The 16,011-nt window shown below is 55.8% G+C and overlaps 2 protein-coding genes across 3 annotated transcripts in view; one reads left to right on the top strand and one right to left on the bottom strand.

Moving 5' to 3' along the window:
- CDH23 (cadherin related 23) overlaps nucleotides 1–16,011 on the bottom strand; it is a 209,158-nt gene that overhangs the window by 18,771 nt on the left and 174,376 nt on the right. Inside the window, exons 38-39 of the mRNA XM_064716315.1 lie at nucleotides 799–1,020; nucleotides 609–728 (exon numbers count right to left, since the gene is read on the bottom strand). Coding sequence (XP_064572385.1) covers nucleotides 609–728; nucleotides 799–1,020 — 342 coding nt within the window. The remainder of the gene's footprint in view (nucleotides 1–608; nucleotides 729–798; nucleotides 1,021–16,011) is intronic.
- On the top strand, nucleotides 2,512–15,386 carry VSIR (V-set immunoregulatory receptor). 2 transcript variants are annotated; one of them, XM_064716863.1, is made up of 7 exons: nucleotides 2,512–2,692; nucleotides 7,882–8,331; nucleotides 9,512–9,559; nucleotides 10,700–10,807; nucleotides 12,086–12,113; nucleotides 13,527–13,711; nucleotides 14,842–15,012. In XM_064716863.1, exons 1-7 carry the CDS (start codon nucleotides 2,629–2,631, stop codon nucleotides 14,877–14,879), a joined length of 921 nt encoding a protein of 306 aa, XP_064572933.1. In that variant the 5' UTR covers nucleotides 2,512–2,628; the 3' UTR covers nucleotides 14,880–15,012. The 2 variants fall into 2 exon arrangements, with proteins under 2 accessions (XP_064572933.1, XP_064572932.1); XM_064716862.1 differs by having other exon boundaries at nucleotides 2,513–2,692; nucleotides 13,524–13,711; nucleotides 14,842–15,386.

Genomic DNA, 16,011 nt, shown 5'->3' with positions numbered 1-16,011 from the left:
AAATCAATCTGGGCGTGCTGTAGAATTTGTCAAATTTTGGTTTTGGTCACAAAAACAATTGGTGCACTCTATTCCTGCAAAATATTTGCTTTGGAGCTGCTCGCCTGCCCTCCCCAGTCTGAGCAGTGCACTGAGTTCAGGTCACCATGGCCCAGGGAAAATAGAGCTACAGAGAAAAGCAACATAAAAATGACTAAAGGCTTTAAATAACCTCCTTACAAGGGAAAAGGGAATTTTCAAAGCACATAAATAGCAAGAAAAGATAAAGATGAAGCTGAAATTAATGTTATAGCTATGCTTCACTCCCTGCTGTCCCTTCAAGGACCAAGAGGACATTTCAAGAAAACATAGGAGGAGGAGCTCCAGGAGTTTCTTTGTGTCTTTGCAGGACCAAATAACTGGGTTAATTAACCCAGAAACACCTCTTGTGCATGACCCTGTTTTGAAACACCCTTGAGGGAGCAAGGCGACAGCAACTGGGCAAACAGGCCACATCTGGCTGAAGCAACTGGTGACCACTGGGAAGGAGATGTGAAACTGCTCTCCAAGTGGGAACTCCCTGACCCCAGAGAGGCCAGGGTGTCGCAAGCCCCCCGCCAGCTCCTCACCGTGGCTGTGGACGTCAGCCGCCGCGAGACGATGGGGCACTGGTCGGTGGCGGTGACCACCAGGGTGTAGCGCCCGTGGCTGATCTCGTAGTCCAGCTCCTTGACCGTGCGGATCTCCCCCTGCAAGGACAGGGCAGTGAAGGGACAGGCACGGGGACACGCGCGCAGCGGGGCCGGCGGCCGCACTGACCGTGGCGTTGTCGATGTGGAAGGTACCCAAGATGTTGCCCTCGGTGATGGCGTAGGCCACCGTGCCGTTGGGTCCCTCGTCCTGGTCCAGGGCCTGCACGGTGACCAGGCTGGCGTTGAGGCTGGAGGGGCCCTCGTCCAGGGTCACCTCGTAGAGCTGCTGCCGGAAGGCGGGAGCATTGTCGTTCTCGTCCAGGATGGTGACGTACACCGTGGTGGTGGCCTGTGGGACACGGGACATCATGGTAAGCACTGTGGAGGCATTTGCTGGGCAGTCAAGGCTGAATCTGTCAAGGGCAGTGACCAACAATGGCTCAACACTGCCAAGAGACACAAAAAGCATGCAGGGCTCCAAGTGAAATGAGCCGTGGCTTCAGACGCACTTGCAGGTGACAGAGATAAATCAGAGATTTAATCACATCCTTGTTCCCAAGCAAAGCGTGTCTCTGTGGGATCCCTCCCCTTTTCCCAGTTTACCATTGCTGGCAGCACCAGGGAGCAGCCCATGGCACAGGGAAAACCAGGCACTGAGCCCCACTGTGCCTCCCTGCCTTTGGAGGAGGCATGTGTGAGTCCTTGCCTTGCCACCTTGATTGCCACTAACAAGTGTGGCAATATGGATGGAAAATCCTGGAGTCAACGCTGCCACGGCTCAGGGGAGGAGCAAAACCAAATATCTGGGACCACTGGACCAACCTCCTCCCATGGTCCCACCACCTCCCTGCTGACCACAACCTCACTGCTGGTCAGGCTCAGCTGGATCAGAGCCTCTTCCAGTGGTCCCTGGCCCTGCACGGGCACCTGGATGTCCTGTCTGTCTCACAGGGGTGTCACCCCACCTGGGATGGGCTGGTGTTTATTGTTTATGGCACAGAGCTGGGGGCTTGGAACAATAAACCATTTCCTTGGCATGTCTGGGCTTCATGCCCACACCTGCCCCCAGCAACAAATTTCTCCCAGCCAGCCAAGGGTTATGTTTTTGGCAGGAGCATCAGATCTGTGTTTGCTGTAAAAACCACAATGCCACACCGTAATTAGGTACTTTTCTATTTCCCTGCACACTCCAGATTCAGAGCAGGCAAGGCAGCAAGTTTCCTGAGGGTTGCAAAACTCCTCATTCTCCGGGCTCCACTTTCCAGGGAAGGCTGACTGGAAATGAGGCAGCTCTCAGCTGCAGCCAGAGGCTTTGTTGATGCTTTTGGAATTTGGAGAGCAGCTCCAGGAGGAGCTATGTGTCAGACCACGGGGCTGTTTTGCTATTTCAGGGCAAAGTGCAAACGGGCTGTAGGAGGGGGAAGATGGGGCTTTGCTCCCTTTTTTTTTTTGGGAAAGCTCCGTTTCCTTTTCCAAGCTGGCATTGCTCTGAGTAACCCCTCCCTGTACCTGCTGCCCGTTCATCCCAGGACTGCAGGGATCCATCCCAGGAGGTTCTGCCTCCTTAATCCTCACAAACAAGGCAAAAACAGTAATTGAGAGCAAAGTTACAAGCCGGCCCAAGGAATCAGCTCCTTCTGGGAACAGGGATGGAGACCATCACCCGCAAGTCCCTTGGCACCCTCCTTAGCACCCCAAAACCGCTCTGAGCGAGGCTGTAAGGGGAGAAACGCAGCCGAGGCACCCTTCATGAGGAGGAGGAGGGCTCCGAAGGCTTCCCCACCCCGGGCGCTCCCTGCAGCCTCTCACCTCCGGGGGGTGCTCGCCCTTCTCGGCAGCGCTGCGCTGCGAACCGCGATGAAATTTCCTGTGTGTCCCAGTCCGGCTGTGGCTGCGGGGCTGCTCGGAGGGTGCGGGGGCTCTGCAGAGGCCACCCCAGCCCGGCCACCCCTGCGACATGGGCACAGCGCGTCCCCGGCCCGGGCTGCTGCTGGCTGCGCTCTGCCTGCTCGCCTCCCACGGTAAGCCCGGCTCGCTTCGCTCTCCTCCCTGCCCGCAGAAACTCTCCCCACCGGGGCTGTGCTCCGGCACAAGCAATCCGGAGCGTTCGGGGCATTATTCACTCTCTTTCCCCGTGACTTTGGTGTGTGTGGGATCAAGCCAGCCTTTCACACGGCGCTGGGGCGAAGGGGCTGCAGGGGAGCTGCTGTTCTAAAACTCTGAGAGTGTTTTTTTTCGCTTTCTTCCTCTGCTTTGATCTAACATGCGTGGAAGGGAAGCAGCCCCCTGTCCCGGGCTGGAAAAGCTGCTCCGTTCACTTTTCCCTGGCACGGGGGGTGTCCCACGGTGAGAAGAGACCCCTCCAACAGCGTAGGGGGAGCTGGAGAGGTCTTTTCTCGAGAGAGAGAGGGGATTTGTGCCCCCGGGGCTGGGATGCCCTCTCTAAGGATGCTGCCGGGTGGGCAGCCAGGGCCACCGAGCTGCCCTGGCCCGGAGTGAGCGATTCCCGGGGCTGGCAGCGCTCCCCAGCCCGCTGGCTGCTCTCGGCGGGATGGATGCTGCGGGAGGGGGATGCTTCACGCCTGAGCCCGCAGAGCAGCGCTCCCCAGCCCGCTGGCTGCTCTCGGCGGGATGGATGCTGCGGGAGAGGGATGCTTCACGTCTGAGCCCGCAGCAGCCCCGGCAGAGCAGCGTTCCCGTGCGGGGCTCCGGGGCCAGGCAGGCAGCGGGGGCGGTGGCGTTAACAACGCGGTCCCACCCTGGACGGAGGCTCGGAGAGGGAAGCTGGGAAGGAGCGTGATCACCTCCTCCCTGCCCCGCGCAGGCTGGGGTGAGCATCGCGTTTGGCTTCACCCTCTCTCCCGGGACAGAGTGGCTGCCACCACGATTTCTCCGGGAAAACATCCCCAAAGGTGCCCCAATGGGGCCAGAGGTGCCGTCTCCTCTCCTGTGTGACAGCAAGGCTGGCGTGGATTGAACCACGTTTTCCTTCTCATCCGAGCCATCAGGGAGCAATTCCCCGCATGTCCACGGGGATTTGGATGATTTCATTGATGCATCTGGGGCGCTGGGACTGAGCTTCAGGCCTTCTGCAGTGCAATGAGCTGGGATGCTGATGTTCGGCGTGAGGCTGGTGCCAGAGGAACTGAGCTTTGCGCAACCCCGTGCCTGCCAAAACTTCTTGAGCCCCTGGCTAATTTTAGCAGGGATTGATGGAGAAGCAGCCCTTGGAGACATCCAGCTTGGGGATGCTGGCAGCAAGGTGGATGGGGAAGTGGCTCCTCTTCCCTTAAAGAACAGCAGCTGAGCTGGGCTTCCCAAAATCACATCCCAAGTGCCGTCCCTGAGCCAGGGGTGTGCTGGAAGAGGAGCAAGGCAGGACCCCCGAGGCTGCTCCCTTCACTGCCTGGATGATGGGAACCCCTCTGCTGGGAAGCCCATTGGTGGAAACCCCAATGCTGGGAAGCCATTTGGCCCCTGGGGTGCAGGAGATGAGGGCTGTTAGCACGTCTCAGGCATCTCCAGCAAGTTTTTTTGTCTCCCCTTTCCTTCGTGCTCGAGGTATTTCTGCACATCTCACCTGGCTGATAACTGTGAGGCACAATCACAGCGCAGTGATGATGGGGCTCGGGGCACTTTGATGTGAGCCTGCTATGAGAACTGCCAGAAGAGGAAGCAAAGCAAGCAGAGCTCCTTGCCCCATCTCTGTCTCCCTCCTCTGCAGCAGGTGAGCCCCTCCAAAGGCTCCGTGCCCTGATCCCTGCAGGATCATGAAAAGAGTAGAAATCCCTTCTGCCAAGCATAGGAGGGCAGCTCAAACACCTGCTTGCCAGGGCCAGGGACCAAACATAGGAGAAGCAGCCAGGAGAGGCTTTTGGTCACTGACCCAGAATAAAATCCTGATTTATCTGAGCTGCTGGTCAGCCAAGCAGCACAGGTTTCTGCACTTTTTGTGTTTCTGCTTTGTGTGAAAGCAGAGTTCCCAGGTGTCAGGAGAGTGATGCCAGCCAGCACTGGGATGTGCCAGCACTGCACCGGGCTCTGTGCCCCACCAACACAACACCACTGGCTGCAGACAAAGTTACTGAGGAGCCAAGGAGGAAAAGGGACACTTCTGGCACCTGCTTGAGACCCCCTCTGCCTTTACCAGATGGTGACAAGACAACAGCTCTCAGCTCAGCCCTCAGCTGGTCCAGCCAGCTGGAGATGCACAGAGATGGGCATCCGGCTTAATCCTGGCATTTGCCAGCAGCTCTGACTTCAAAGGGAACGGCTTGGCAGGGGTGTGGAAGGAGCCAGGCCTGGGCTCTGGGCATGGAAGAAGCCCAGGAGATTAGGGATCCGTGGGCTTTGGCATAAAGACACCACCAGAAGACGTCTCCTCTGGGCTCCATCTGGCATCCAGCGCGTGTTTGAAGCCTCGGTACCTCTTGGGGAGGGAGCACCAACTGCCCTGGCACTGCTCTGGGCTGCACCGTGCCTTGCCAGCTGCCTTGCCCTCCACTGCAGGGCTCTGAGAGCCTTCCCCCGCTGAGGAGAAGGAAGGGGAGCCTGCAATGCTGAGGGTTGCACACATGGTAACCTCTGCCCCTCCCCGAAAGCGTGGGCTGAGCTGAATTTCCATCCAGACGGTTCCCATCAAGCCCTGGAGGTGGAGGCTGGATGGCTCAGCAAGGCAGAGCCTCACAAAACATACAAGGACGAGCCCTCCTTCATCTGAGGGGGTGTGTGGAAAACAAAAGGCTCCTGCAGGCACTTTTGGAAGGTGTTGGAAGTGTGGCTTCCTCCAATAGAGCCCTGGCTTCCCTTCCTGTGGCTCCCAGGAGAGCCACGACGTGAATGGGGCACTTCCCCTTGCAGCAGGTATCGGGAGCACATCTGAAGTGCCTTTTGTGCTCAGAACCCCTCCAGCCTGGCTGTGCACCGTGGCCCCAGCAGCAGCCCAGCAGAAGGAGAAGTCAGGGCCTGAAAACGAGACTGAAAGAGGCAGTGCTGAGCTGAGGCTGCACAAACCTCAGCCCAGAGCAGCTCCAGGCCGTGCCCTGCGCGTGCTGTGGGGAGCAGGAAGCAATTATCCAGCGTGGTCAGGCAAAGGTCACAGCAGCCCTGCCTCCGGGGACTCCAGAGCAGGGATGCAGTGGGGCTGATCCCCCTGCCAAAGCCTCCCTGTCCCTGCAGAGCATCCCTGCCGAGCATCCCTGCAGAGCATCCTCGGGCAGCGACTCAGCGGCTGCTCCTGCACCACCACCCGAGAGTCAGAGATAACCACCGGGGCTGGGAGGCACGATTTTGGTTTCATCTGGTGACACAGGGCTCTCTGGGTGGCCCAGCAGTGGGAGCCCTGGGCTGGCTGGCTCATCACACCCTGCCTGTGACTACTGACGCCCTCGATATAGCAAGCGAGAAACCTCAAAGCGAAACGTGGCACAACAGGATGTTACCAAAATAAAAAAGAAACATCTCCTCCTTGTAGCATCTTCTCCGCTGCAAACCAGCCCCATGAATCTCTTTTCCACTGTAATTTGAAGTAAATAAACCCAGAATCAGCTTTTCCTCCTGCTTTCAAAGCGATGCTAGCGCTTCTGAAAACATGAAAGAGTGGCAAGGCCAGAGCACCAAAACCTCTCCTGGCTTTGCACTTTTCCATCCCCTCAATCACAACTCCCCTTACCCAGCAGAACCCCCCACCCACGTGCTGGGGAAAGACCAGCAATGCCTCTTGCTCCCACTCTCCTGCCACGCCTGCTGCCCACATTCCAGCATTTCTTTCTGAAAATTGTTTGCATTTCCCAGCAGCTCCTGGCTGTCAGCATCAGCCGGTTCCCCCTTTTCCTCCCTGGGGGCTGAGAAACAAGGAGGGCGGGACCTGCTCCCCGCCTCATCTGGGGCAGAAGGAGGGGCACTGCTCCTCCTAGAACTTTTCTGTTTGTTTTCGCTCCTGTTTGTTATTTTTCTGCAGCTGGCCCAGCTGTGCTGGTGTTTCCTCCCTCACAAGCCATAACCCTGCTGCCTTGCTCCTCCTCTGCCTCCCTGCCCCACACCTCTGCTGGCCCCAGGGAGCTCCTGCCTCCCTGCTGCAGGTGCTAAACCCTCTTTAAAGCATTTCTCTCATGCAGAGTTGATTTCTAGGGTGAAACTGTGCTCCCAGCCCCATTACAAAATCCTGCAAGCTTTGGGTTAGAAGGGAGTTAAAGATCATGCAGTTTCAACATCTTCTCCTATCCCAGGTTGTTCAGAGCACCATCCAGCCTGGCCTTGGGCACTTCTAGGGATGGAACAGCCACAGCTCTTGTGGGCAAACCCTGCCAGGGCCTCCCCACCCTTTGCCAGCATCGGTGGTGGGTTTGCAGTGCTTTTTTTGGCCAGTTTTGCTACAAAAAGTTGTTTTACTGTCAGAACCCAGGACATTGCTCTGGCTGCCCTGGGTGATTCCAGACCCTGGCAGGGGGCTCAGAGACCTTGGCACGGAGTCACAGACACCTGTGCCTTTGATTTTAGCCCATGGAAACAATTGCCAACTTTGTGTGAGGAGTTACAAGCCACAAGGGTTTGAGTGGAATGATAGTGAATTCATCACAGGGTGAAAAAATAGAATTTTTGGGGTTCAATTTCTGGGGTTAGAATGGGGGTTCAAGAGGGTTCAGTGTTTGGGGTTTGAATGGGGGTTCAATTTCTGGTGTTAGAATGGGGGTTCAATTTTTGGGGTTAGAATGGGGGTTCAAGAGGGTTCAATTTTTGGGGTTAGAATGGGGGTTCAATTTTTGGGGTTAGAATGGGGGGTTCAAGAGGCAAGATGGAGGAATCTGGGCGTTTCCTGTCTTTCTTCTTCTTTTTGTTGTCCTCCATCTTCTGCTGGGATGGTGGCACTTTTGGATTGGTTTAGAGTAGAGACAGACTGTCTGACATAGGTGATAGGTATTGGGAAATTATTGTGAATCAAGTACAGGTGGTTTTTAGTATGAAAAGGTAACACTACCCAAAGGGTGGGCAGTGTGCCATGAACCAACCTGCTGGACAGATCTCAGCAGGTCAGAGAAAGAAAGGAACAGATAAGAGAAAATAAACAACCTTGAAAAGCAGAGCTGAGGAATCTCGACTTCTTCTTTGGTCGCAGGGGTGGAAAAAGACTTTTTAATACCTTAGGAGTAATTTCAACAATGCAAACCCCGGGGTAAGCGCAGGCTCTGACGCGGTGCCTTGTCCCTGGCAGGAGGAGCAGCAGCGTTCCTGATCAGCACCCCGTACTCGCTGTGTGTGTGCCCCGAGGGCCAGAACGTGACCCTGAGCTGCCGTGTCAGCGGCGCCCTGGCCGAGCGGCACGACCTGCTCTACAAAACCTGGTACTTCAGCAGCACGGGCGACCAGAGCTGCTCCGACAAGCGCCACGTCCGCAACGTCACCGACAGGGAGCTGCACCACGACCTGGCCAGGCACCACAACGCCTCCCAAAAACCCTCCTCCCCGGGCAGGCCGAGCGGCCACCGCGGCGTGGAGCTCCTCCTTGACCACCACGGCGCCTTCCACATCATGGTGGCCAACGTGACGCTGCAGGACAGCGGGAATTACTGCTGCTACGCCGTGGAGGTCAGCAGGGAAGGGCACAGCAAGCCTCACACCCTGCAGGTGGCCCATGGCTTCGTGGAGCTGCAGGTCCAACGAGGTGAGGCTGCCCTGAAAGCCCTGCCAGGGCACAGTGCCAGGGAAAGGGTGATGGGAGATGCAGCTCTGGGAATGGGAGGTCATGGTGAGCCCCACACCCTGCAGGTGGCTCATGGCCTTGTGAAGCTGCAGATCCAGAGAGGTGAGGCTGCCCTGAAAGCTCTACCAGGAAAAGGGTGGTGAGGGATGCAGCTCTGGGCATGGGAAGGGCACAGCAAGCCCCATACCATGCAGGTGGCTCATGGCTTTGTGGAGCTGCAGGTCCAGAGAGGTGAGGATGCCCTGAAAGCCCTGTGCCAGGGAAAAGGGTGGTGGGGGAATCAACACTGGGGATGGGGAGGTCATGGCGAGCTCCACACCGTGCAGGTGGCTCGTGGTTTTGTGGAGCTGCAGATCCAGAGAGGTGAGGCTGCCCTGAAAGCTCTGCAGCCCTGCCAGGGAAAGGGTGATGGGGGATGCAGCACTGGGGATGGAGAGGTCACAGCAAGCCCCACACTGTGCAGGTGGCCCATGGCTTCGTGGAGCCATAGATCCAGAGAGGTGAGGCTGCCCTGCCAGCCCTGCCAGGGCACAGTGCCATGTGGGGGATGCAGCACTGGGGATGGGGAGGCAGCTGTGCTGATGCTGGAAGCACAGGGCACTTCTAGATGCAGTTCCAGAAGTCAAAGTTGAAGGTTTCACTCTCAAGCAGTGAAACATTTTAAAAAAAATCTTAACTTGAGAGGCTGGAATGCAGTAAAATCCATGGTACATAGTTTCAGTGATCTTCAACCTCCTTCTGGCAGAGAGGAGAACAAGGCTCAGCTTGAAAGGAGCTGGCTGGTGGTGCAAGCCAAGCTGAGGGCTCACAGATAACCTTGGGACAGCAGCCCAGTGGGAGAGGCAGGAGGGAGGGGAAGGCATCTCCTGGCCTTGATTTGCAGCGTTAGCTTTTCTTTTAGACTAAAAAAAAAAAAATAAAATTAAATATTGTCTGCACGGTCAGGGATGGGCCCTGCTGCCATGGACAAAGGGGGTCTGGCAGCAGGGATCTCACTGAACACTTTTAAGGATTAAATTCCTGCTTTGGGCTGCTCTGGGATGATGTTCTCAATACCAGGGAGTAAAGGCAAGGGCAGCCAGCAGGTCGGGAGTTCTGTGGGGCCTGAGCGAATCCTGAGCTTCTCTGTTCTCTTCTGCAGGCAAAGGAGGCCTTCAAAACTGCACATTTCACACTGCCACCGGCAAAGGTAAAGGGCAAAACCCCTCTCTGCTGGCCATCCAGGCCCAAGCATTCCCTAGGGATCACTGCCCACACACAGCCTCACACCCCGGGGTTGGGAGGGTTCTTTCCAATGCTGTTCCAACAGGGAGTGCATGTTTAGAACAACTGTTCTGTTGTTTTAAAGCCCCTGAGCCCCCTCCCACAGCAGGGGTTTAGTGGCTGCTGCCATGAGCAAAAGGGAAGGGACAGAAAGGCAAAGAGTTGCAGGAGCCTCTTGCTGCACCCCGAGCCTGGGCCACCTCTGCCTGAGCAGGGGAAAACCAAACCTTGCATGAGTGCTCAGACAGCGTGGGGCTCCCCCAGAGCTGTGTCTAGACATGGAGATGCCCCCACTTCACTGTGCAGCTGTGTCGCTCTGTCTGCCCCCCTTTGCTGGCTCCTAAATGGGCAGATTTGGCTAAAATGATTTTGCAGCATGCCCAGACAAGGCAAGCAGTTCCTGCTCCCCATGAGCTGTGCTTTCTTGCCCCTAACCTTCAGTCTCAAGTGGTGGGACAGCCTGCCCTGTCAGCAAAAAAGAGAAAAATGTCCCCTCCCAAAACACAGGCACACAGGGAAAGAAGCTGCTTCCTCACATGGATGCACAGGAGAGGAACTGAACCTGCCCCTGATTTAAGCAGCCCTCAGCCTCACCACAAGCCATCCCACAAGGACCTTGATGGCCACAGTTGTGCCTGCAGCCTTTCTGGGAGCTCCTAGGGGTGGCATTCTCAGGGGCACATTCATTAGCAGAGGGTGACAAGCCCTTTGATGCCCGAGCACTTTGAGGCTGGCACTGGGTCAGAGTCAGTGCCCCAAAGCTGCTGGGAGCCTTTATCAGGGCCTCTCTCCACATAATTAGAAGACCAAAAACCTTGGGATGTCCTGCAGCAATGAAGGGGTTTGGCTGGGGTTCTGACAGGATGCTTCAGAGCTTATCTCCACAGCTGGCAATGCATGCTGGTGGTGTGGGACCACACTGCCTCAGCCCTGAGGCAACACAGGGCTGCCCTGTGCTGGATATAATGATCTTTAAGGTCTCTCCCATCCTAAACAATCTGTGATTTTGGGGGAGCCAAGGGAGGGAAGGTGGATGGTCGGGCTCATCTCTGCTCTTGTGTTGCAGACATCACGGCGGCCGCGCTGGCCACGGGCGCCTGCATTGTGGGCATCCTCTGCCTGCCCCTCATCCTGCTCCTCATCTACAAGCAGAGACAAGCTGCCAGCAGCAGACGTACGTGCCAGGGCCTGCTCTCCCCTCCTGGGCTGGCTGGGGTGTGCTCCACTGGGACCAGGTCCCACAGGTGTGGTGTGAGGTGCCCCAAGCACAGGGCCCGGCCAGGATTCTCCTGGAGCTCTCCTGGGAAGCACTAGGCATTCCTGCAGGCTGCTGTGGGACAGGAGGGGACACCAGCAGCGTGCTGGAGGCTCTGACACTGTGAGGATGCTCCCTGTTGAGCCCTTTCCCCCACACCCACAGTGAGAGCTGTCTCATTTTCTCATCCCTCCCTCCACTGCACACCCAAAACAAAAGCTTTGCCTTCTAGGTGACTGAAGAGCATTATCTGCACTTTTTCTCACCTTTCCTTTTAAAAAGGCCCTGACATGTCTGTGGCCATAGCACAGGTGTCCCCTCCGCTGCTCAGCCCAGGCTGTGCTGAGGCAGAGCTGCTGCCCCTGCCTGGCTCCCCAGGATTTCAGTAATGAAGCGGAAAGGGGCACCACCTTTAACTGGCAGAGCCATTTCATCACCCTTGGGCAAGAGGGGCCCTGTGGTTTTCCTCTCCCAGCTTGGTGGGGGCTGTGGGGCTCCGAGGAGCCCTTTGGAGAAGTGGTTTGTGCAGCAGCAGCAGCAGGGCACAGTGCCAGCAGTGCCAGCCACCAGAATGGGAACTGTGCTTTGCACAGCCACACCCTGCAGCCGCCCCTTTGGCTCCCACCTCCATCTGCAGAGCATCACCTGGATGCTGCTTCACCCCAGAGGGCAGGCAAAATCCAGGGGGGTTTTCTCTCAGGTGTCCTGGACCAGGTTATTCCCACCCAGCACCTTTCTTTGGCACAGTTTGGGCCAAAACTTGAGCATCTCAGCCAGGCAGAGCCCAGTAACAGGGGCTGTGGGAATGAGGGAATGGCCTGACCTGGTGCTGCCCAGGCAAACAGGGGCAGCCAGGTGCCAGGTGGTGTTTGCAGAGCCCCAGGTGTGTGCTGAGTGCATCTGGGCACAAATGGGGCTGGGCTGCAGCTGCACCTCACTTCACCACACTGCAGAGGTGTCCCTTCCCCTTCCTTGGAGCCTGGGGTGTCCATCTGGGGAGTGAACAAGTGGGAGAGGGCAGGGATGCAGAAGAGGAAGTTTTAGGGCTAAAGAAGCAGGTGAGGGAGGGAGGAATGCAAAGGGAGAGGAGGAATTGGAGGGGGATAAGACACCAGAGCCCAGCCCTGGCAGTGGGTCTGGGCCTGATGCTGGGCCCTGTGCTGCCAGCACTCACCCCACACATTTTGCCTTTGGCAGGTGCCCACGAGCTTGTCAGGATGGATAGGTAAGGAACCCAGGAGCTCCCAGCTCCTCACACGCCCTGCAGCCTGAATCGCAGACCCTGCACATCTCCTCCTGCCCCTTGGATCTGGCACAAATCCCCAGCCCAGCAGAATGAAAGGGCTGCTGGTGTCACCCCGCCCTGAGTCCTTTCCTTTTCTGGGAAATCACTGTTTCTCTTCCTTCTCTCCATGTGGAAAGTGCCTCCTTCCCTTTTTCAAGGGCCTGCCTCTCCCTGCACCCCAGGAAGAGCTGAAACCACTTGGGCTGAGCTTTCCCCCTGCTCTGGGCTCCCTGTTTGCTCTCAGCTGAGATGCCATGGCCTGAAACTGCTTGGGCTGAGTTTCCCCCCTGCACTGGGCTCCTCATTTGTTCTCAGCTGAGATGCCACTGCCTGAAACCACTTGGCTGAGTTTTCCCCCCTGAATTGGGCTCCCCATTTGTTCTCAGCTGAGATGCCATGGCCTGAAACCACTTGGGCTGAATTTTCCCCCTTTCCCTGGGCTCCCCATTTGCTCTCAGCTGAGATGCCACTGTCTGAAACCACTTGGCTGAGCTTTCTCCCCTGAATTGGGCTCCCTGTTTGCTCTCAGCTGAGATGCCATGACCTGAAATCACTTTTCCCCTGCCCTGGGCTCCCCATTTGCTCTCAGCTGAGATGCCATGACCTGAAACCACTTGGGCTGAATTTTCCCCCTTTCCCTGGGCTCCCCATTTGCTCTCAGCTGAGATCCCACTGCCTGAAACCACTTGGGCTGAACTTTCCCCCTGCACTGGGCTGTTTGTTCTCAGCTGAGATCCCACTGCCTGAAACCACTTGGCTGAGTTTTCCCCCCTGAACTGGGTTCCCTGTTTGCTCTCAGCTGAGATGCCATGACCTGAAATCACTTTTCCCCTGCCCTGGGCTCCCCATTTGCTCTCAGCTGAGATGCCATGGCCTGAAACCACTTGGGCTGAATTTTCCCCTGCACTGGGCTCCCCATTTGCTCTGAGATCCCACTGCTTGAAACCACTTTGGCTGAACTTTCCCCCTGCCCTGGGCTCTCCATTTGCTCTCAACTGAGATTTCACTGCCTGAAACCATTGGGGCTGAACTTTCCCCCCTGAACTGGGTTCCCTATTTGTTCTCAGATGAGATCCCACTGCCTGAAACCACTTTGGCTGAACTTTCCCCCTGCCCTGGGCTCCTCATTTGCTCTCAGCTGAGATTTCACTGCCTAAAACCACTTTGGCTGAGCTTTCCCCCTGCCCTGGGCTCCCTGTTTGCTCTCGGCTGAGACCCCACCACCTGAACCTGCTCCCTGCCCTGCTTGCCTGTTCCCAACGCTCAGCCAAAAAAAAAAAGCTTTATTTCCCCCCCGGGGATACAAAAACCGAGCTGAAACAAGGATGCCAACGCCTGTGTGTCCCTCAGCAGGGCCCAGGGCATCGAGAACCCGGTGTTCGAGGCGGGCCCGGCGGGCGGCGTGGAGCCCCGGCCCCGGGCCCCGCTGCACTACGTGGCCGGCAGGCTGCCCTCCGAGTCCGGCCGGCACCTGCTGTCGGAGCCCAGCACGCCCCTGTCCCCGCCCGGGCCCGGCGACTGCTTCTTCCCCACGCTGGGTGAGTGCTGGCCGGGCTCAGCGCCTCTGAGAGGGTGGGGAGGGAAGGGGATGGTGTGGGGTTAAATATCAGCGGGAAAATTGGTGTTGGTTGTTGGGGAGATGGAACAGGGAAGCCTTGTAAATATGATTGCCTGGTAAAAGATTTTGTGAATATGGAAACTATAAGGGAGATTGAAATGAAGGCAAGCTTTGAGATACCTCAGTTACTGAACAACTGGAAAACAATGGTGTAGTCAAACTGAAAGTAATCCCCTTTTGATCAAACAACACCCTCTGCTTGCAGACAGGCCCAAGGGTCAGAGCAGACCCTACAGCTTGGCAGAAGGGGCCCAAAGAGGAGGTTTTAGGGTTTAAAATGTAACACAGTATAGTTATGTAATGATTCTTATAGGCTGTATGTAAATGCTGTAGGATTTGTATCTTGTACTAGATTGGTTAGTGAGAATCAGAATATTCAACACAGAACATGATTTATTGTATTGTAACGGGAACTTTTCTCACTTTCTATGCTCTTAGCTCTTATCTCTTGTCTCTAAGCTCTTGCCTTTTACTCTCTTAGCCTTTTACTCTCTTATGCTTTTACTCTCTCACCTTCTCATCCCTCTCTGCCCTGCTCTCCTCTCAGGCCTGTGTCTGGCAGCTCCCAGCAGGGCCCTGCACCCAGGCCCTCTGCAATAAACCCCAAGTTCCATAACCAGAAGAAGATTTATTGTATTGTAATGGGAACCTCGCTCTCTCATCCTCTTTCCCACTCTCTTTACCCCTCTTTCTCTCTCTGGGGCCTGCTCTGGGCTGTGGCAGCTCCCAGCAATAAACCCCAAATCCCAGCAGGGCCCTGCACCCAGGCCCTCTGCAATAAACCCCAAATCCCAGCAGGGCCCTGCTCCCAGGCCCTTTACAATAAACCCCAAGTTCCTGACCTGGCTGCAGAGATCTCTGCTCTCCGACCGTCCTGACTGTCCTACCCCCCATCATCCTACAGTTGGTGACATCAAAAACTTGGTGGCTTGAAAGATGGGAGGGACCTAAACCCTCTGTTTTCCACACAGAACCAGAGTTTGCTCACTTCCTGGAATGATATCCCCTCAGCTGCAAGCTGGACTAACACCCCTGCTCTGCCTTTTCCAGATCCTGTTCCTGACTCACCAAATTCCTTGAAAGCCTGAGGAGCCCGGAGGAAACCACATCCTGCAGAGCAGGCCATGCTCACCCAGACAACAGCCCCAGGAGTGCCTTAAGAAACGAAGCTGTGTGCAGGATCCCTGCCCTTGCCTCCCACCCTGCCACTGCCCTGGGACTGGAAGTGAACCTCTCTCGCTCAGATTTTGATTTTTAACTACCTGTTTCCATGGAGAAGTGCTCTGTACTGCCCACATTTTACAGACTAGCTGGAAATTGAGGATGTGGGGATGGGAGGATGTCCTGCACCTGCAGACTTCCCTGAGGATTAACTTATTGCCAGGCTCTCAGCTCTGCAACATCAACACGTTTCTGGATCCTTGACTGAACATCCTCTCTGCGAGTGGATGGTAAAATACTTTATTCAGCATGGAACAAAACAGGATCACCAGCCAACCTTGTACTACCTTTTTCTTTGCAAAACAGGAAGGGGAGAGGCTCCCTGCTGCCACCAGAGCCCTCTTTCCTCACCAGCCTTTTGAAACGGCCATGGACTTGTGATGCTGCTGCCTTTCAGCAGAACACATGTTGGGAGGAGCCTTATTTCTGCTGCACTTTTATCCTTGGCTTGGGATCAGGGCAATTTATCTTTCTGTTTGTTTCATTATCAGTGCTGATTAAAAGGAAAAAAGGATGTTTATGGTTTTCATTTGGGTTTTTTTTCTTTTTTTTTTCTTTTTTTCCTAATGGCTGTCAGTTAGGAAGTTCATCTGGAGGGTGTTGCAGGATGCAACAGGATGCTCCTGAGCCCCTGTGGAGAGGTGGAGGGATGGGGACACAGTGGGAAATGCTGTGGATGGCTTCCCCTTGCTCTCCTGGGGCCAGCAGGGCCAGAGCAGCCGGAGAGGACTCTGTGATTCTCTGGGGCACGTGGGTGAGCACAGCAGCATCTGAACAACAACATCTGGCACTGATTATCCAAAAGAAACTACGGCTCCAGCGTGACTCAGCCCTGGTGATGATATCAAACCTTGTGGCAGACACTGTTACTCAGAGTGTGTTTGTTTTTGTTTGGTTTTTTCTTTTTTCCTTTTGTTTCTCTTTTTGATGTTAGGTGAGTAAAAAACTGGCCACGAGACAAACATAAACATTACTCATAGCAAAACAGAGTCAGACCTG

The sequence above is a fragment of the Zonotrichia leucophrys genome, chromosome 6 (genome assembly GCF_028769735.1).
Source record: "Zonotrichia leucophrys gambelii isolate GWCS_2022_RI chromosome 6, RI_Zleu_2.0, whole genome shotgun sequence".
Taxonomy (NCBI): Eukaryota; Metazoa; Chordata; class Aves; order Passeriformes; family Passerellidae; genus Zonotrichia; species Zonotrichia leucophrys.
Note: the sequence above shows the minus strand (reverse complement) of the source record. Positions and strands in the feature narration are given on the sequence as shown.